This window comes from Gallus gallus, chromosome 3 (assembly GCF_016699485.2).
Source record: "Gallus gallus isolate bGalGal1 chromosome 3, bGalGal1.mat.broiler.GRCg7b, whole genome shotgun sequence".
Classification (NCBI taxonomy): domain Eukaryota; kingdom Metazoa; phylum Chordata; class Aves; order Galliformes; family Phasianidae; genus Gallus; species Gallus gallus.
The window spans coordinates 109,288,817-109,310,896 of record NC_052534.1 but is presented as its reverse complement, the minus strand read 5'-3'; the positions used below and the strand labels follow the sequence as shown (position 1 = coordinate 109,310,896).

The 22,080-nt window shown below is 44.0% G+C and overlaps 1 protein-coding gene across 2 annotated transcripts in view; it reads right to left on the bottom strand.

Annotated features, from left to right (window-relative positions):
• Positions 1–693: 693 nt before the first annotated feature.
• The window catches only part of RUNX2 (runt related transcription factor 2), a 215,727-nt gene continuing 194,340 nt past the window's right edge, over positions 694–22,080 (bottom strand). For both annotated transcript variants that reach the window (XM_015285080.4, XM_015285082.4), the window contains one exon: positions 694–1,634. In XM_015285080.4, the coding sequence (XP_015140566.2) occupies positions 958–1,634 (677 nt within the window). In that variant the 3' untranslated portion in view covers positions 694–957. The remainder of the gene's footprint in view (positions 1,635–22,080) is intronic.

Below are 22,080 nucleotides of genomic sequence, written 5' to 3'. Positions count from 1 at the left end.
CTAGGTAGTCTTTAAGGTCCCTTCCAACTTTTCTTAGACTTCCATTATTTCCCACACCTCTAGTGCTGACTATCCACTATGAGGACTGTCCGAGGTTTCACACCCTCAGTGCCATCTTTAGGTGAGACACTGCAGCTTGGAAGAAGGGAGAAGATGTTGAAATGTTAGGATCAATCCACATGTATCTGACTAATTGCTGTAAATTGGCTCATTCATGCCCTTGAAGAACCCCAGTCACCAGTGGTGAGTAAACCTGATAGACTCCAGCCAAGCGCTCCTCTGCCTTCTGTTCATTCACTTGAAGGACAAAAATCTGAGGAGGCTCTTTGGTAGATCTTGAGATCAAACTACTTCACATCATATTTTGAACAATTTATCACAGCCCTTATCTGTGTCAGTAATTATAATTACCCCTGAGAAATAAAGTACTGGGAAGTGCTCCAGCTTCAACAGAGCTGCTCCATGCAGCTTGGCCTGAGAGAAATTGGATTTTTTTCTTCCAATTTTTATTGTATACTTTTCTGTCTGTGTCCCCGCATTTTGCTCTGAGTGGTTTCATCACCTCTTGGAGCATTTTGTCGTGGGTAACTTCCCACCACTTCAGATTCTCCCCCTTTTCTGTGCAAGACCTCACCAATTTCTGTTCATGTGGTTCATGGGTGAGAGGAAGGGAGCGAGCACATCTGAAAGAAATGCAAGAAATATAAACAGTTTTATTAACAATACCACAAAAACTTTTTTTTTTTTTTAATACATGCAGACGTTTACAAGGAGGAAATAAACAAACAAATAATAAAAAAAAAACCCACTGGGGTTTGTCTTGGCATGTGTCAAAGAGCACAGTGAAACAGCACAGACCACATGGGCAGGTTCATGTAGGGTCTCCCTCCTCCACATCTCCACCATGGGTTGTCCCCGGCCAATGCCACCCTGGTGAACAGGATGGGCCATCCATCACTAAGGAGGTGGGGTGCCACGTGTGCCTTGCTGAGGTGCCAGCGATGATGCCAACTGTGTCAGGGCTCGGGCGATGACAGACAGGTGTCCATTCATGGTCCGCAGCTCCGCCAGGATGTCACTCACATTTGCTGATCCCTGCTCAGAGCTTGAGGGCATGGTGTGGGCCATGGGTGGCAGGGAAGGAGCTTCTGGAGCCCTATCTTCCACGGATGCAGCATGGTGATTGTCATCATGGGAGGGTGGTGGGGGTGCACTGTTGCTTCGCTTCACGCTTTCCAAGGAGCATGTTCCTACAGGTGGCTGATCCTCCTCCTTTCCGCGGATGGTGGCGAGTGTTGCTGAAGCCAGGAAGGGCAGCCAGTTGATGAGGTGGGTGGCACTGCTCGGTGGGACGACTGGCAGATAAAGTCCAGGGTGCAGGGATGAAGTAGAGGCAGGTGGTGCTGGAATAGAAGGGAGTCCAGGGTGAACAGTGCCAGTAGAAGATGGTGGTGGTGGTGGAGGTGGTTTGGGATGCAAGGCTGCAACACAGGCAGGTAGCGGTGGTGAAAATGATGCAGTACCAGGATCAGAGGAAGAAGAAGGTGATGCTGGTGCAGTGAAAGGTCCGAGTTCTTCTGAAGTTGGTGGAGAAGTGGCAGCGGGTGGAGCATCTGGTGTGCAAGGGTCTGAGTCTGCAAGGAAGACACATCATGAGCCTTAAGTAACATCAGCTACTTACATGCATGGCCTGTTGCCATCACTTTGGTGGGACTAGGTATTTTTGACACACTGAAGAATTTCATTAGCTGATAGTGATACTTTCTACAGGACAATTAGAAAGAAGGAGACCACTGTATGGAAACATGCAGCTTTACATTTGAATAGAAATTATCATTCCACTCTCATTCTTCTGCTTACGGGCAGAATTCAACATTTTTCTCATTGACATGTTGTTGTAGACATGTATTAACTGCTGAATTACCTACTGTGTATTCCTGACCAGTCACAGAATGGTGGTGTCCTAACTGACACAGATCTCCCATGGAGATGTGAGGGCTGCATGTCACCTGCTGGAGGCAAAGTTAATCACTGCTTCATGGAAGATTCCAGTTTTCAGCAGTCTGGTTTGATTGGACAAGTCAACACCAGAAGCAGCAAAATCTAGTTGGAGGCTTAATGTCTTCAATAATTATATTTTTGTGCATGGAAGCATGACAGTTTACCCAATTCTACTTATATACAGATCCCTCCCTGTAAGTATTTAGCAGTTTCAGTTACGAAATTCAACAAAGCAGAGACTGAGAAAGAAACTGTTCATGCTGTGCATCCCAGCTTGACAAATACGCCAGTCTACAAGCAGTACAGTAGACCTCCAATTTCTACTGAACTCATTAGAAACATTTGTTCTTGGATCAAGTCCACTGTATACAGTGTAGGATGATAGAGCAGTCTCTGGGGAATACGCAAAGGCTTGGCAAGACGTGCTGTGTTCCAAGGTGCTGTACCCACTGTGCCCAGTTGGTAAACACTGCATGGTAAGGAGGATCCTACTTTTATAATAGTCTGAAAGTCCAGGAACACATTAGAAAACATCAGTTTTTCATCAGCCTCAAAGGTCTGCATACATGGAATTACTATACCATGTGAAGGACCTTTATTTTCGCCTTGGGAATGCATTACACAGAAGGTGGTGAGATGCTACAAGAATGGCCAGCATAAGACAAATGAATTTTAAAACTACTTCTGCTGCAATTAAGTGCAAATTTTAAAGCCCTGCTGTGGATACAAAGACACAAATTAATAGATTTATCTAGGTTAAGACAACCTAGAGAAAGCCAAGTACTGAGGTGTTAACACCACACTATTATTATTTCTGGCATCCAAAAAATCTGATGTGAGAAATTTATTTCCATTACAGGCTGGTTTGATATTTCAGATAGCAAACTGATGGTGAAAAGCAAACAAAGGCTTTTCCTTGTCTTAACCAAACCGGTTAAGCACGCAGCCTACAGAAGTCCATCTTTGTTCCATATGAGACCACCATGTTTTCCCTAAACAGACACACGTGTTGGTTGGAGGGATTAAGACACGACGTTTGGCATGCCCCTATGTCACTGTGATCTTTATGGAAAGTTACTTTAGGTTGCTTGAAACAGTTTCCTTCCTTTGTGTATTGGCTCTCATCCCAACGCCAAGTCCGTGCCTACATGGTCAATTGATTCCTGCCCAGTAAAGGTGGGCAAAGGATGCTGGAAGTTGGTTTCCGAAACTGTTACTGATTGGGTTTTGGTCTTTCAAAACAAAAACAAAAATAAAGCACAGTTCAAATCCAGGTTCCATTTCCATCCAAACCACCAAAAGTTTGCAAAGAGTGAGATGAAAGGTTCAGGTTTGGCTCAACTGTAGTGTTAACCAGAACAGTGTTTATGGTCCATATATAGAGTGGCTAATCCCTGTCTACACTGGCCAAACAAACCAAATTCAGTGTAATGTTCTTCCATATGCTAAAGAGCAGAGGAAGTTCAACAGACTTTGAGATAATCTGGTTTAGCATTGTGACAAATAACTGTCACAAATGATTCTTGCACAGTTAAAGCATGATCAGGATTAAAACACAAGGAACAATAACTAAGACAAAACAAAAATAGGACAAAAATCTGATCACCAAAGGCTCTTCCTCTTAGCTGCAGTCTTTCTGAATGCAGCACAAACAAACCACAGCCTTGTCATCCCCCTAACCATGACAGAGCATGTCAGCAAGCTAAGACAATTGCTTATCATATAAAACAGGATGATTCTACTCATCTTCTTTTCCAGTTTTGTTTGTTTTATCTTAAAGTTGCAACTCATCACAACTGGTCTCTTTGCTTCCTCATCTCCACCCCTCCTCCCCCCCTTTTTTTTTTTCTTTTCTTTTTTTTTTTTTTTTTTGTACAGTTCCAACACAAAGATGTCCTTCTTAACTGGAGCATTCAGTTGCACGGTCACTCTGAGCGGTATTGGACAACCCAGCCGTGCACGGCCATTCGCTATCTTGTATGTCCAGTTACAGATGCCTACAGTCCTCAGTACCTCCTTCCTCATACAAAGACTGACTGTTCAAGGCAGGAATTTTACCAGTTAGAAAAAATAATATGTGATCCAGAAAACCTGGGATAGGATTCAATGCTTCTAAACAATGCCAATGTGAAGAAATTCCCTGGAAGTACCTGCATTTATTGTGTTGTGCCTGGAGAGAAAATCCCCGAGGGAAGTCTTAGACACAGCCTGTATCTCTCTGAACAGCTTCACAGTTACTTATTCCTGCTGCAGGCAGAGGGAGCTTGTCCTTATCCCTTAGGAGAATTGATGTACTGGGGTGGTCTTCACGTAACTGTCAGCTTTATCTGTCTACATCTCATAAAACTCCATGGCCTTTCTTCACAGGCCATGGATAAAATAATTCTGGCATGTAACACACCTCACGCTAAAGCAGCCTCCTGCCCGTGGGGCAGCTGAACCACCTCCTTATTGCTAGAATGAGAAATATATATAGAAATGTGGGATTATAGAACAGCTCTGGTTGGAAGGGAACTTGAAAGATCATCTGGTCCAACCTTTCATGGAAAAGGGTGCCTAGATAAGAATACCAACTTCTGTTCTAGACAAAAATTCTATTGAGCACCCTGTCTAATTGTGTCTTGTAATCTAAAAGTATCCTTATCTTTTTGCTGCATAGAAAGAAAGTTGGGCATGCCTTTGGATGACTAATTCAGCTGTGGATGCCATGTACTGGAAATGTCTAAATTTCAAAAGAGGACTTCTGTTCCATGTCGCTAAAAATAGGATGTGCCCTCCTGATTTACCATGGATCTCCTGGAGAGAATGCAGTTGCACATCTCTGTGTTCCCCATTTGCAAATAAGAGGGAAATACTTCAGTGCTGCCATCACTGACAGAGCTTAAGGGTAACAGAATCTCTGAGGAAATAGACCAGGTGATACAGTAATGAGGGAGAGGTGACGAGCACCTCCAGGAGAAGACTACCCGTGGTGCTGCCTTCCCGTGATGACGGATGCTACCAAAAGATTAATGGGTTGCCTTGTGAGAATGGGGAAACTGGAATTTTTAAAAACGAGTTCATCTGTGTGAGAAGAACATGAATTTAACTTCTCAAGCAGTCTTGGCTATCTTAGCTGCTTTTGTTTGACTACTGATTTTATCTGCCTCGCAGTCAAACTGCTGCAAACTGATTTCTTAGTCTTTTGTCAGCCAACAGGGGAAAGGTCTGTGAAGGGGAAACCTTGAGGGAAAAGCGAGGACATGATTTTCCATTGACTGACATCTGCATAGCATTCAACTTGGCTCACTTCAGCTGTTTAATCTTGCATCTAGTGGGAGCCAGCCTGCTGGGCTCCAGCAGAGACAGAAGCACCTCTGGGGACAAACTGTCCCATGCTTTGGGTCCCTAAGAAGGATGACAATCATGCTGTGGAGTGTCATGCTCAGGGGGTGTCCCTCCTCCTTCAGTGCTTCTTGTAGGACCGTATCACCTATCTTAGTTGGGCAAACTAACTACTAAATGGTTGAAGTTGGGAGATTTGGATATAAATAATCTGGTGGGTGGCAACCCTGCCCATGGCTCTGCTTGGAACTAAATGGTCTTTGAGGACCTTTCCAACCCAAACCATTCTATGATTCTGCAATTCTTTGCAATAAATTCCTATTGTATCAGAATTGTAGGTGGGTGGTGTTGCCTCTGCATTCCCAGGAAAGGCATAAAGCCGCACAGATGAGGGATAAGGTGCAAGAGAGTGGTGATGGGCTCCCACAACACTTCAAGAAATGAACTGGAGGTTTAGAAGATGATCATGCTCCAAGTGAGTCATCACTGATCAGACAGCCCATTTCAAAGATAAAGGATGCTCGGATGCTAAAATGAGTCACGCAGTCTCTGCAGTGATGAAGCAACCTGCAGGAGCCCTCTGTGCACTGCCCTTTCTGATTGAGTTTCTGAATTAGCTCTCAAGCTTACCGTGTGTGCATGTGCCTGTGAGCCCGAGCAGAGGTGTGCACTCCCACTTAGCACTGCAGCTGTGTCCCAAGAAAGTCTAAATATATATTCCTGCCTCCTTCTGTGAGAAGTGAAACTTTAGTCCTGACAGCTTGTGGTTAATGAGAGTCCAACAGAAGCATTTACATAAGCAAGGATGGTACTTCTTTAGCATGGACAAATCCCATCTCTGGGATCTGGATTTGGCCTCTCAAAAGCCAACTTCTGTGCTGCTCAGTTTTGATTTGGGTGCAGAGTGATGATTGTTCGCACTGCTGGTCTGCAGTCAAGGAGCAATTCAATCTGAGAGGGGATGCAACTTCAGCGTTGGGTACAGACACTATTGGACACAGCATTGGTTTCAGAAACTAAGTATGATTTTAGACATTGTGTCAAGCACCCAGTTTTGCAAGAAGCCAAGTAAATAAGGGCTGTGAACACTTGCATGATTTTTGAGTGAAAAGCTTAGGAGTGTATGTAAAATTCATAAAACCATCAGGCAAGTTTACTGTTAAGTATTTTTAAAATAAAGAAAAGCACATTTCTATCCTGAGTGTATGAAAAGTATACATATCAGAATATTTATGGAAAATCAAGGGATTTATTGTAATTAAACATGCCTTCCCAAACTCAGAGCTCTAGTGTGAAATACTAATTTGAGAAAACACATTCCAAATCAGTCCTATTCTTCCAGATTTAAAACTCAACTCACCCATCACTCCCATAATTAAAAAAAGAAAGAAGAAAAAAAAATATTTTGGAAATAATTGTTGGTTACCAGAACGTAATGGAGTATGTGGCAAAGTCTGTTTCAGAGGCCAGGACCTTCCACCAAAAGGACTCCGTCTCTCTGCTGTCAGACTAAAAGTTTATTGGTTGAGTCATTTCAGCAAGGCTTCTTCTTCGGGCTCCTTGCTTTTTAAGAATCCTCATAACAATCCATGAGCTGCTCTGAAGATTTTAATTCACTTTTGAGTTTTGGAGCAACAGAAAGATTTTCTGACTCCATAAACTTGTGCATCTCCTTGGCATTCTTTCTATTATTATTTATTTATTTATTTATTTATTTATTTTACTATTACTTTGTTCTATTTTGGGGTCTATGTCCCTTCTTTCAGGTACAGCACACCAGGGCTGCTCGGACTGACTCCACATGACTAATCACATTATGACTCCTATGGAGTTGTGTTGTTTCAAAATTTCTTGAGTAACAGTCTGTTATGAGTACATACTTATTCCTATGTCATGCGAACAAATGTGTTCTCACAGTTTGTCATGGGCCATCTGCTGTTTCATCTTTGTCCCTGGCTTAATTTCAGTGAGACTTTCTTCACTTCCTGACAAAATGTGCATTTTTTTTACACTCACTTGGGACCAGATTTTCCAAGAACCTGAGGTCCTTCTTTGACACCTATAGGCCAAATCCAGACTTGTTGAAGCTCCTAATGCTTCAACAACAACAACAGCAGAGTCCGCATGGATGTGCTAACCTCTCCGCAAGGAGAGGCAAGGAAGGAGAAGGTAAGCACAAAGAGGGCAGTGCTGTTGAGAAGCAGGCAATTCCTCTTGACAGCATTTGTTGCCTAACACATTGCTCCTGCTGTGCTCAAAGCGCTGCACAGATGAGCCTCACGCAGGCTGCAGTGCATGGGGCCAGGCTGGAACACATGAAAAATGAAACCCCTAGCAGAGCCCCATAATAGAGTCAGGAGCAGAGCCCACTTTCATCTTCCCATCAGCTGACATTGCCAACGCAGCCCTTTGATGGCTCCTTTACCCTCTGCCTGTTCTGACGCATCTTCTTCAATTGAGGAAATCATCTTTCCTATCTCTTTGCAGCACAGAAATAAGGCAGAGCAGGAAGTTCTCTTCTGCTTAAGACTGCCATTCTTACTGTAGCCCTGCAAAGGCATTTTCTCCTCTTCATCCATATATATCCGCCTTCCCAGCACCTTGCTGAGGATGGAGAACTGGTTGGACAGAAGGTTTGGGTTCTCTGAAACTAAAATGAGAATGCCAACTACACTCACAGAGCCAGAAGAAACAGTAAGGAGGTGGAAGCATTGCAGCTGATCAGAAGTCTCACTGGTCTTCCATGCTGCCTCCATGAGTGGTCAGTAAGTGCTGCCCCAAGGGAAGCTACCCACAACCCTTCAATATCAGCAATGTCATGCTCTGCCACAGGAAACTTCCCTGATGCGCCGTTAATGAATCAGATTGTTAGTCCAGAAGAGATGTTTACATTGCCCACGGTCACCTTTTGCACCATTCAGGCTATCAAATTTGATTTAAGATCAGGCTCAAAAAGGACAACAATTGCATTCAGAAGCAGAGTTGGTGCTCAGTTACCTTTTTGAGTCTGTCCATTAGCGACCTCAGAGGGAAACCCACAAGGCTTTTCCTATCTTCAAGCAGATAGCTCTTCCATTGTGCTTAATTCCTCTGAAAATCTTGTTTTCTTTCCTTAATAAAAACTACTGTGTTTCTAAACACTCTTATTATGTTCCTATTATCACTGTAAATAGCCCAACTGCTTTCCTTCTTCTTTTCATTTACCATTTTTTTCTTTTTTTCTTTTTCTTTTTCTTTGAAAAGGTTTTGGCCTTAACTGCTATAGCAGTTATAGCAGTCTAATTTCTATGGCAATTAGATTCTCAGGTTGGTTTTGCATGGTATGAGGAAGTATTTCCATTTACACAGCAGAGTTTTGGTACCAGTGAACTGGATAGCGCATTCTCTAAAACCATCTGTGTATCTACTCTTTGTGCCTTTCTTCATTGCATTTCCTGCCACATATGGCCCTAGAATAAGCCAGAGATCATAGAATCGTAGCATGGCTTGGGTTGAAAAGGACCACAATGATCATCTACGTTCAGAGCTTCAGTGGGTACTAAGTGATACAGAAGAGGAGAGACAGGAGGTGTATCATTTGCCTTAAACCCAAAGGCTGAGGCAAGCAAGAACTTGATAGAAAGAAATCCTGAAAACTGGGACATATTTCTTTCTTTGCTGATGGAGATTCATTTCATTTCTTTATACACATGTTCTGGAGCTTTCCAAGCAGATTCAAATATTTCTTAACCAAACGTAGTTATGTTACAATACTATACTATTCTTTTTTTCCCCAGGAAAAATACGAGACAAACCATGCAATCTCATGGGTTTTGTAGCCAGTGAGTCAGGTCTGGAAATTCAGTACACATGAGTCAATGAGATTTCAGGTTCCGACAGAGAGCCCAGCGAGGACGTGGTACTGCCAGCAGTGGACAGGCCTCTGCTGCCTACACTGTGTGGCTCCTCTTGGGCTCATTAATGAAAAAGCTACCTCCCAGCTGGGTTGTCCTCAACCCGTGCCATGAGATGCTTTCAGTGGGGTTGTCCCTCTCAAAGGCCTGTCACAGCAGCGTTTCCCTCTGAAATAGAGTGATTACATCTTTCCTCAGGTGTTTAACATCTGACTGTCCCAGAGCGAGGTTTTGCTAAGCCTTATAGTCCATATGAGAATTCTATGTCATAGAAGGCTCATAATATTTAACGCAAGAGGCATTGAAAAAGTGTAAAGTGTCTTCTCCAATCTTGAGCATAACCGAGGCTGTTGGCTTTCATTGGCAAGCAGTATGTGGGTGAGAAAGGGAGAGGCTCTGCAGGAGGCCCTGATTGGGCAGAGTGCAAGAGAGCACCTCTGCACAACTTATTTGGCTGCTGCTTTGCCCAAAAGTCTGCAGACCAAAACATGCTTTTCAAGCTAAGGGTGGACACTTCGGCTGTACATAAAGACCCCCTAGCTGATCTGAAGGTGATAAGGGAATCTTCTTGACTTAAATATGTGAGGAAGGTAGGAAATGACTCATGCAACTCATTCTATTTTCATGTGTTTCTCAGTACATACCGTCACCAGAGACATGGTGTAAGTTTTTTTTTAGGAAAATAATCTTGTAACAAACGTGCCCTGAAACTGCACAGCCCGAGGGGATTTTTTTTTGTGTGTTCATACAAAGAAGCACAGCATAGGCTGTACCTTGCCTAGGGAATTCATCCGGATGGGAGACAGCCATACCTGAACACCTGAGTTATACCAGTATGGACATGAGTTACTTCTCCAAATGATCCTACTGCATCTCTTCGTGAACCTACCTGAGTGTGTTGAGAAGGTTGGAGGGAAAGAGGCAAATCTCCTAAGTCTTTGTATTTAGACCTGGGGATTCTTTCCTAATCACTTGTGACAGACATGGGAGAACTTGTTTACTTCAAGGAAAGGCTTCTGGGAAAGTCCTGAAAGATTAGATTTACTCGTGATCTGATCTGGGTCCTCAGTGCCAGCCCATGGCCAGACTGTGTGCTTACTGACCTCCTCGGGGCTCCCATCTGAACTGAAACCCTCTCCCAGGCCTGAAGGAAATCTGTAACACATGGCCAAGGCAGAACCAGTGCCCTGAAGATACACCTTTTGTCCTAACTTTCATTTCAGCTGCTAGATATGCCCGGGCAGTCGTGGCAGGAATCATGGAAATACTGTCTTCACAAAGACATTTTGTCTCCAAGAACATTTTCATTTTACACCCAAGTCTAGCCGGAGGTGAATTCTTTTGTTTAGTGAAGAGCCACAGCTCCTTTGGAACAAAATGTTCTCCTGTAAGCCGGGTGAGCCTCTGGTTTTATTGAAGAACAGTCCTGCAGACCAAGACAATGCTGTACTTCACTACCCTTTTTGAATTACCACTCTGTCATTTCCCAGAGGAACATGATCGGCCGACCACTAAACTCTGCTTTAAGATCTTATGCCCGATCTAAATGAGACAGAATGAAGCCCTGGAGAGATTTCAGCCCTTGCTTTGTTGAAACAACATTGCTTTGTTTGGAATGCATTTGCCTTTGTACTGGGGAATGAAAATGTAACCCAGTGCCAGGTTTGAAATATATAAATACAGTGCCTCTCATATACATAAAGAGATTCGTAGCATATGCTCTTGTTCTTACACAGCCTTTTTTCTCTTAGATCTTCAATCAGTATTGAAACCTTCAAACATTGGGCCTTGTGCAGCTCCGTGAAGGAGGAATGTATCATCTCTGTGTTACAGGCTGGAACCTAGTTAGGAAATCTGCAGCAGACTTGAAATGAAACCCAGACCTGTTCAACAGCTGTAGCCTCAGCTTCCTCCTCATTCCGTTGGATTACACAGGCCAGTAGCTGCCCAGCCATGGGTGACACTGCTGACAGCTCCAGCCAGTGGTCACCACGTCCTGGTGCCTGAGCTGTCTCCATGCTTTACCCTTGGGTTCTGATCTGAACAGATCTGGGGTATGATTAGAGGGTGGTGACACACTAAACAGGTTGCCCAAGGAGGCTGTGGATGCCCCATCCCTGGAGGCATTCAAGGCCAGGCTGGATGTGGCTCTGGGCAGCCTGGTCCAGTGGTTGGCGACCCTGCACATAGCAGGGGGTTAAACTAGACGGTCACTGTGGTCCTTGTCAACCCAGGCCATTCAATGATTCTATGATTCTATGATCCAGATCACAGTGCCTTGTGGTTGAGTCCTGATCTGGCAACAGTTGGAAAACTGAGACTGTTATCTTCTCCCTGCCCCTTCTCACATGTTAACTAATGCTGCAGTGTATGTGAGTGCACAGATTTCATGAACCCAGGTTTACCCCTTGCTATGAACTGTGCATGGCACAGTACCTTGTACCAGCAGTCAAAGAATTTGGGGTGTGAAGCGCATGCCGAGGGTGGAGGAACAGCTCTGGGAGCTCTCCAGTCCCTCGTCCCGTTGTCTATCAACCATTCCTGCTGCCACTCCTCCTGAATAACTGCCTGGAGACCACATTTGCCCGCTTGCAGAGCAAACAGACACGTCAGCCCTACACAAACAGAAGCACTCTTGTCCCTTGCATCCCTTGGTGCCAACTCCCATCTGATATTTCGGGCTGTGCAGGGTGGGCTTGGCTGCACAGTGGGTGGAAGAGACACCTCGGCAGGACAGGAAGCAGTGATTCAGCCGCTGCTGTGTCAATATTTATCCGGGGGCTCCGGCCGTAGGTGTGGGATAGTCCCAATGGGGACACACTCCCACTCTCCTGAGCGAGGTAACCAGAGCCACGAGCCCCAAAGGGTGCTCACAGCCTTCTCCTGGGAGCGTGCCCTCCTTTTTTTAGGCTGCCTTTTGGATGCAAACTGGCTTACTGGGGCTGCGTCTCTTTTTCTTGTGTGTGTTTTTTTTTTTTTTTTCTAATTGTAGTCTGGAGTTTTCCTTAATGGGACAGAGAAGCCTTTGAGACTGGAAATGTGCTCGTCTCTTTGTTTCTGGTAAGACATAACAGTGGCCCCATGGGACCGTGCTCCAGCAGGGATATTTTAGCTCTGCCTGGCTCCGTTCGTGCTGGCCCCGCGCTCTCGTTGCTGTTTGTTACTGGGCTGTGAGCTCCAAGACTGGAGCCCTGCGTTTGGCTGGGCTTCCCAAGCCTTTCCACGAGGCAAACAGTAACACTAATTTCATCTGGACACTGTATTTCTTGCTAACATTCCTGAAGGGCTCCGTTGTGCTCCTTCTGCCTTGTTCTCGGTGGCAAACGTATTGCTAGATTTCACACCGAGGTGGTCGCATCCTGCTGGCAGATGCCCGTGTTCTTCTGTTTGAGAGATGGAAGGTGAAGGAGCACTTTGAGATCGTCTTTGATAGATGGAGAGACCTTTCTGGCCCAGTCCCCCACTGTGGATCTTTGAAGGTGTTGAGTATGTCCCATCCTACAAAGCTCAGCCTCGTATACACTGGTGTGAAAAGGGAACGATTCCATTGGCCCCAGTGCCGTTACACCAGTATAAGCATGGGAGATGGAGAAGGAATAGGCCTGCAGGGTTTTTTGCTTTGTTTTTCTGGGGGGAGCCATGCTGGCTGTAAAACCACAGAAAAATTATTTTTAAATGAGAAAAATCTCTTTAAGACGTGGAATGAAATGTTGCCGTTCAGCAAGTCCTGCGGTATTTGGTAAACAGGGCCGTTTGCTGCAAAGGGAGGAGCGAGTATCCAGAGACAGGATGGCTGCAGAAAAAGACTCTGAAAACGAAGTTGCTTATGAATTACATGATCAAAACTTCTCACAGCGTGAGAGATGAGATCGTAAGGGCAGCTTTATTCTCAGCACACGCGTGGAAAAATGCAAACCTCAGTAAGAACCTCTGAGTAAACCTGAGAAAAGAAGATGACTGTGCCTGGAAATGTTTTGGGGATGGTGTTTGTCAATTGATGAAATGAGAAGCCGCCGTTTGACGTGCTGTACACAGCAAAGGCTCAGGCAGGCTAAGGCCAAAGAAGGAGATTCTCGGTTTTTCCTCCAGTAAAATGAATGCATGGAGATTTTGCTTTGTGTGGCTTTGTGTAGCTGGGCAGGAGGTCACAATTATTCATACCACCAGGTTCCAGTTTGCCTTCAGCTTTGCTGGTTTGGATGACAAGCCTTCACTACTTGGCTACGTAGCGGTGGCAGCAGCTCTCCCACCAGGGCAGGGATGCTCTTTGTGCAGCACCGTGCAAACAGGAGAGCAACTCAAGCCAAAGAGCACATATCAGGCTCTGGCACCCAACTTTAAATAACCCCGTGGTTTGATTGTGTTTGGAACCGCCCTCATGTCTTGGATCACCTCTATCACCGATATCTCCAATGATGTCTTTTAATGGAAAGAGGAATCTTTATAAGGGCACAACACATGCACCCTGTTGGGACAGTTCCTCTATAAGCCAAGAAGCTTCTCATTCCTGCACAGGACTGCCTTAAAGAGGGGAGGGAGGGGGGTTCTGACAGCTTCAGGAATCTTCAGGATGCCAGAAGGAAGGGAGACCAAAGGGTCAGCTGCCCTGTAAAAGAAGGGCTGCTTGATTAACTTTATGGAAAGAAAATGAGATGTGAAAAGACAGCATTTTGTCTTCAACAAGGAAGCTGGGAACACAGCCAGCTGGGTAGTCTGTGCTGCTCAGAAATATTCGGAGAGCAGGGTCAGAGGGAGCCCGCAGAGCATTGGGAATGTGCAGAGAAAGGGGGGCAAAGCAGTGATGTAGGACTGCTCTCAAAGTCCATAAATGAGTCAACAAGAGAGGTCGACCTGGGTCCCAGTTTAAGAGGTAGACAATTAAGTCTTCCAAAGAAAAAGGAAAAAGAAAAGCCCTGTATCCATCTGTCCATCTGTTCTGTAGAGAATGATTATACTGGCACAGAGATAAGGAGCACGTTTAGAGAAAACATTGCTTCTCAGTCTCTCAGACTGCTGTGAAAGAGAATACACCTTCAGAAATGACTACAAAACCCCTAAATTATACCTGGATAGCTCACACTACAGCTAATACTCTCAGCATTGCATAAAATGTCAGAAAGAGGCAGAGCATCCAGCCAGTCCTTGTGACATTATGATTAGAGATGGGGCTTGCATCAAAGATCCAAATGTGGAGCAGTGCTCTGAGTCAGCCAAGACGTGCATACCAACATCGTCATTATCCTGAATTTTGTCATTTATAATGAAATCTAAGTACTGCAATCTTCATGATGTTTGAAATTTGGGTCGAGAGACAACCCCAAATTTGGTATTTATCCTTGCTCTCCAAGGCCCAAATTCAGTAAAGTGTTTAAACACATAGCTGGGAGACTACAGGATTTTGGAAGCTGCTCTTGTAAATAAAGCTACACAAAGTTGGATGGAGAACCACCACAAAGCAACTGCACCTATCTGAGATGTCTACAGCAGCACAGGAGGGAGTTAGTCTGCCAGGCATGGCAGATCCCCACTAGATATTTTGTATGCAGATTCCCACTTGATATTTTGTTTGAATTCACAGTTTTTATTACATGTGTGGCAGAGATACTGTGTGAAATGAGCCATTCTAACCACAGGCTGAGAAAACATACTCTACAGCAAGTCCCATTTTTTTTTTCTTCCTTTCTTCTCAATAGAAGCAAACAAATTCATTTGAATTTCCCAGTTGTTTACTCCAAATATTGCAAACCTTTGGGGCCGATCCTTTTCAATGCATCAGTGTTTGGCCTCTGCTCTGCTTTATTCCGGATTTCACTTCCTCCCAGGTACTACCAACTCCGAATACTTTGCAGACAAGTTTGCAAGCACAGTTTTAATAACATTCACCAATGTAACATCTGCACAAGAGATAAGGACTCTGTGCATTCCCTCTTCCAGTGATGAATTGGACTCATTCAGCAAACCCAATTCAACATAAACTCCTGGTAAAACCTGTGGAAAGACAGATTTCATCCACCGTGCAATAGGAGTGAGATCAGCCCCTGAAGTAACACATTTTAAGAAATCCCTGTGAGATGCATTGAGCAAAGGTGGACCTGTACTCTTGACATCAGTAAGCAGGAGTAGTGTCTGAGCAGTGGTACTTCAAGGTTGCGGAGACGACTTTTTCCTGTTAACGCTGTTGATATTTGGTCAGCTCACATACAGCCTCCAGGCCACACTCCAGTCCATCAACTGCATACTTACAAGTTTAAAAAATGTGCTAGCAAATCAGAGAATCAAGAATCCATGGGACTTAGAGTAGAATTTGACTTAGAGATGTAAACAAACCTTTCTCCTGGCATATACAACACAGTAGTTTTCCCAAGATTTGTTCTTCCTGTGGAAGGAATCTATGTTTCCCTGGTTTTGATGTTGAATTTAGATAGATTTTTCTCATGGTGTGGAAATGCAGCAAACTCATCTTTCTTTGACAGTTTGGCTGTATCTTCTCTAGATAAAATACTACGATCTCCTGATGGTGGTTTGCCCTTGTTGTAACAGAGTTTCTTACCGACCTTGAATATTCTTAATTATGATTACCCAAGGAGGCTGTGGATGCCCCATCCCTGGAGGCATTCAAGGCCACGCTGGATGTGGCTGTGGGCAGTCTGGTGTGGTGGTCGGTGACCCTGCACATAGCAGGGGGTTGAAACCAGGTGAGCATTGTGGTCCTTTTCAACCCAGGCCATTCTATGATTCTATGATTCTATGATATATGCAGCTAGTTTTTTTTCACGTGAGTAATAGGAGCTATTCCTCCTGAAAGAAATGGTAAAGTTAGGAAATCCTGAGCTGCTGTATGCCTCAGTGGTATAAGGCATGGTTTTGTAGTCACCCAAATTGTCCCTCCAGAAGACATTAATTCTTCTGTCCCTCTGGCATGGCAATTCTTAACTCCATGGTTGCAAAACTCATTGCAAGTTTTGAATGAAACATAAGTGAAGTGCAAAACAGATTTGCCACCTTTTATAAATGGAAGGCTTATGAACTTTCTGGTGATTGTCCACAGCTTTAGAGATGAGTCAGATTTTCCAAAGGATTAGGCAAAGTGGAGGCCTGCAATAGTAGGAGGTTGGGATCAGTAACCTAGAAGGTTCTCCAGTCCTGTGTTCCTGGAGGTTTTTCCAAGTCATACTAAAGAAGTTAAAGACCACTTGTGTGGTCTGAACTTAATACCTTCACTGCACACTTCCTACTGGCATTTTTTGTGACCATTGTTTAACAGGGTAGGAGCAGGGGAGAGATAAGTCTTCTGCGTGAAGGTTCCAAAATAACAAGCACCATACAAGCTAGCTGACAGCTCAGGAAGCTGAAGTGGACACATATGCCAAGAAATACTTCAAGAGAAGAAAACAGCTTCATCTCTCTGTCCTCAGGATCCCACCTCTAGAAGCATCACTTTACTACCAACGCCTGCTCAGTCCTGGGCCTCCCTTCTGAAACCCAGTAGTTATAGCAGTTATGATGGTGGTTTTGTGGTGTAGACACCTGTCCATACAAAACTAATCTGGGACCACCAAGCACATTTTCTTGTGGCAATTCACCAGCTTGCCATATGGTAATAATTTTTGAGAGCCACTGTCTTGGGCTGGATTAAAATTAGTGATACAGTAATGGAAGATACTTTGGTCATGTCCTTAGCCAAAGCCCATACTTTACTTAGCTGGAAAGGAGGTAGTGGTGTTGCTTCCCAGTGTTGGGGCAGGTATGCGTTAGAGATGAATTCACATAGTCTCACCCCACCTCTAAGTCTATCCCAACTGAGAAAACCAACAGTTCCTGATTTTCAAATGTGCTTTCCCAGCCAAAATGTCAACCGCATGCCACCCTCGAGAATGCCACAATTCAGTGGTTGCACATCAGACCAATTGGCCCATATTTATAAAGTGCTTTGATATCTCAGATGAAAGGACAGTATATAAATGTCCCATTCATTTAGGTTACATACAGTAGCAGCAAACAGAAAAATCATTACCCACAGGGTTAGAAAGGCGTATTCCTGTTTATTAATTGAAGACCACATAAAGAATGCTTGGTTAAAGTGTTCCTTTTGGAGCGGACATTTCAGTGCCTGTCCAGCGAATGAAAATCATCCCGAAAATTTGCATGGGCAAATGGCATAAACATCAAATTCACACAACTCCTCAAAACAAAATTCTCTTCAAATATGCAGCGAAAACTTTCTATGCGGATCTACCCTTGTTCCTTACGGCTAACGGCAAGGTGGACAACCAGTTCTTTGCCAGGTCAGGACTACAGTGAAATTATTATCCTACTAAACAATAATTCCAATGATACATATACACACACACGCACACACACACACGCAAAAAAAGCTACAGAGTGAGCATCGGCTACTCAGCAACTTAGTAGGCTTTGCGCTAAACCATCCATGGGCTCATCATGCGTTTAGGTTTTCTCTCCTTTATACAACTGACTGTCTTTTGGATTTTGAGGCTTGTATTCCTCACTTCTTTTTCTGAGTATCTTTGGGATATTCGACCTTCTTGGTTCATTTGGCAAGCTGTGTTAAATAACGTCCTTTCTGCCTGTCATCTCAGTACTGAAGTGCTGAGTAGATACCCATTCAGAGTCCCTGGGAGAAAGCAGTGTCTTTCACATATCATAACCATAAAAACAAATAAATTACAAAGCAGAAAGAAGATAAGGCACAGGTTTAGGCTGCCTTTTGAAGATTTATTAAAACAAACTGATATTTCTTATAATGTGCATGTAACCAGAATACATAATTGACAATGATAATCATTAACAGGTACTAATGTTATTTCAGAACAGAGGATGGAAAGAGACAGACTAAACCTCCATGCATGCCTTAGAGGAAATCCAAACTGCGATAATTAAATGCAAATAAAGCCTGGGGGCAAAAATTCCTGGTCTCCATAAGATAAGAGAAATGTATTTCTACCATCTATACTTCATTTATTTCTCTTGAAGACTCTAATTTGTTTTTAAGCTAATAGATCAAACATTCTTGTCACAGTTCGTACAACTGTCTCAAATATGTGAGAAGTACCCGCCAGGCGAGGACCACCAGCAATTTTTATGATTTCTTTACACTACAAATATTTGGCAGAACTGAAATCACCCAATAAAATAAACCTGTGGATTCATCTGCAGTTTTAGACTCTCTCCAAGTATTCTTTGGACTCCTTCCCAAAATAACTGATGCTCATGATATTCCAATATCAAATGAAAATATGTCCTAATTTTCATGTCTCACTACCACCATCTGTTATTAAAGAGAAAGTCTTCTTTTTCCTAGCAGGCCAGGTGGCTTGGTGACACCCATACAGCCCTGAGTGCAGCTCTGGTCCAGCAGTGCTTCTGTTCCTTGGTGTCATTTTGTTGGCGGAACTCAAACATAATACAAAGGTACAACTGCAAGAGTAGTTGTGGTGAAAAATCATTTGTTCCAGTACCATCATCATCTGCCAGCTGGTACCCACGAGCTGGCAGCAATGGGATGTAGGTGGCTCCATCTCTCCAGGAGAGAAGATGCTTGGATTTTAATTAAGTGCAAGAATAGCCATAGGGAAAGGGTTAGGATCCTCTTTAGAAATGCTTTTGGCAAAAGGTAAAAAATGACCCGTTTAAAAAGTCTGTCCAGCACTTCAGAGGTCTTCAAAGAAAACCCTGCTGTGTTACACAAATCTTGCTGTCACTTCACTGAGAATCAGGTCTGGTAGCTGATGCTTCAGAAAATCAATACCTGAACTTTATAGACATTCGACTCTTGTATGCTTACATCCATGTTTAATTGTATGAGTAAAGTCTTTCTCTTCCATCATGGAATCACAGGATCATAGGGTGGTTTGGGTTGGAAGGGTCCTTTAATATCATCTCGTTCCAATCCCCTGCTATAGGCAGGGACACCTCCCTCCAGACCAGGTTGCTCGCAGCCCCATCCAGCCTGGTTTTGAGAGCTTCAGGGAGGGGGCATCCACAGCCTTGCTGGGCAGCCTGTTCCAGTGTCTCACCACCCTCACAGTAAAGAATTTCTTCCTAATATCTAGTCTGAATTTACCCTCTTCCAGTATTAAACCATTTCCTCTCATCCTGTTGCTACACGCCCTTCTAAAAAGTCCCACCCCAGTTTTCCTGTAGGCCCCTTCAGGTACTGGAAACTCCAAACAAATGATGAATGAATTTGCAAACCTCCCCAGCCCCCTGCCTCTACCACTGCCTTTGAAAATCAAACCACACCACCACTTACCCACCCCACTGCAGAGAGCCACTCTTGAACAGCTGAGCCTGCTCTTCCCTGCTAGTTTTCTCTCCAGAGGTCTGAAGCTGTACTGCTTTACCAAGTTCTAGTAGCAGTTGGCCTTGCAAGTCCCATAAGCCACTGTAAAATCTAGTGCAAAGTGTCAATTTAACATGTTTTCCTGCAAAAAGGAGGATAACTTTTGTTTTCACCAGTCTCCTGTCTTATAGGTATTACTTTTGAGAGTAATCACCCACTCTGATTCTGGTAATACATCCTAATTTTATGAGACTTGTCTCACACCTTTTCAGATTAGCTGGCAGGCTGACTAATATCCACTAGTTGGCAGAAAAGAAACCTTTTCATTAGTGTAAAGCTGAATTAAAACTTCACTGTTTCCCATGGATAAAAATGGCATCCTTTTTGGCATAGCAGTATAGCTCCATGGCATTTATACCACACCAGGACAAGCAAGTACAGCTGCTCAGAAACTTCCCTTCTGGTTTGTAGTTGTTCTTTTTGTCTTCTTGTTTTGTTTTGTTTCGTTTTGTGTTGCATGGATTTGTGTGCATATGGGACAGGGTGCTAACTACCAGATTTGCTTTCTCCAGAAACTGTTCTTCCTAGAAAAAACTTGATCCTCTTGAGATACTTTGCCTGGAGGAAAGAAGGCTGCGGGGTGATCTCATTGCAGCCTTCCAGGACCTAAAGGGAGGCTATAAATAGGAGGGGAGTCAACTCTTGGGAAGGGTAGATAACAGCAGGACAAGGGGAAATGGTTTGAAGTTGAAGGAGGGAAGACTGAGGTTGGATGTCAGGGGGAAGTTCTTTCCTATGAGAGTGGTGAGGTGCTGAACAGCTGCCCAGAGAGGCTGTGGATGCCCCGTCCATCCCTGGAGGTGTTCAAGGCCAGGTTGGATGGGGCCCTGGGCAGCCTGGGCTGGTATGAAATGTGGAGGTTGGTGGCCCTGCCTGTGGTGGGGGGTTGGAGCTTCGTGATCCTTGAGGTCCCTTTCAACCCAACCATTCTGTGATTCTTAGATACTTCACTTTTTTTCCTTAGGGGAAACTGATGGAAAGAATTTAACTTTGGGTCAGTAGAATCTGAAAATTTCTCAGGTCAGCTCCAAACAAATAAAATTTATTATAGCTCACGCCATCTTGATGTGAATCTGCATTAACCAGCATTGCTTATCCATGCTGGTAGCTCTGTGCCTGTTGTGTGACAACAGAGATTTACACCAACAAGAAAGCCAGTCCAACCAGCAATACAAAATAGCCATAAGAAACCAAATTGCATGAGGTGAACAAGCAACTTCTGAAAATGCATCTTAGAATTGAAATAGCCCAATCCAATGAGATAATTCACATTTTTCCCACACCCACAGTAAAAGATTTTCCTGCAAGCATCCCATTCTATAAAAAAGTTTCTATTGGTGTAGTCTGAGAAACAAATTAAGGATGGAAATGAATGTTTAAAGACACAAATCCAGATCTTTGTTCCAGTGACAAGTCTTCTCAGAGACTTAAAAGCATTCTGTTTAGTGGAACACTGGGTCATGGTGCAATTTCCTACTTTTTATAATCCTGCATGTGCTAGAAGATGTCATATGCAACCATTCTCATTCCACAGGTAGGAAACCAGGACCACATGTGGACAACAAGGGCAACAGTGTGAGGACATTGCAGAGTCTTTAGTTGTTAAGTGTCAGAATAAAGAAAGAAAGAAAAAAGACATGGATTTTCACAAAATGTGCTGTCAATCTGCAGGGCTCATGCTGCAAGATGTTGTAAATGACAAATGTTTCCATGAGGTCAAACAAATGACCACATATTGGCAGCTTGTGTAGACATGGGGTGAAGGAGAAAAGAGACCTATCTGAAGCCACATTGTGTCGTGTGATCATCTGTGGCTGAATAAAGGTCCCTTAGGAGGGGGGAAGGCTGCCTGTGTCCTGCTGCCCGTCTGGATCTGCCCAGTCTCACCGTCCCTGCCCCATTCTTGGCCCAGGGTGCTGCCAGCCCATTGAATCGTTCTCCTTTTGTGACACATCCTAGCTGCAATGCTTGGACTTTTATTACAAGACTGTAGATGGCTGTAACGTTGGGAGAGGGGTTGTGTTGTGCCTTTCTGCAGACACACTGGAACTTACCACCCAGTACCTTTGCCTGCAATATGGACGACTGAAAGCAATGACCAAAATGGTCTCTTCTAATTTTATATTTCTATTCCTGTGATCTCACAGACATGAAGTCATTCACAGCAGCATACAGTAGGCCAGCACCTACTGCAACGCGGCCCTTCCCAGTCCTGGCTAAATGATGAAAGATCTACTACTTAAGTGTAGCTGTTTTCCAGGAAAAGCTCTCTGTCAGTCATCCAATGTCCATGTTGTGCTCTCCATATGAAACAAATAAGATATAACAGGAGTTTGATTGTCCACTGTATGCAAAGATACGTGAGCACTGTGGTAGAAGAGAATCTCAGACATGAAGGGACAAGGCAGAAACACAGAAACAACTGAAAGAAGCTAAACATGTACAGAAACAATCAACATTTATTGAGTTTCCATCGGGTCCAGTGCATAGCAGCCTGCC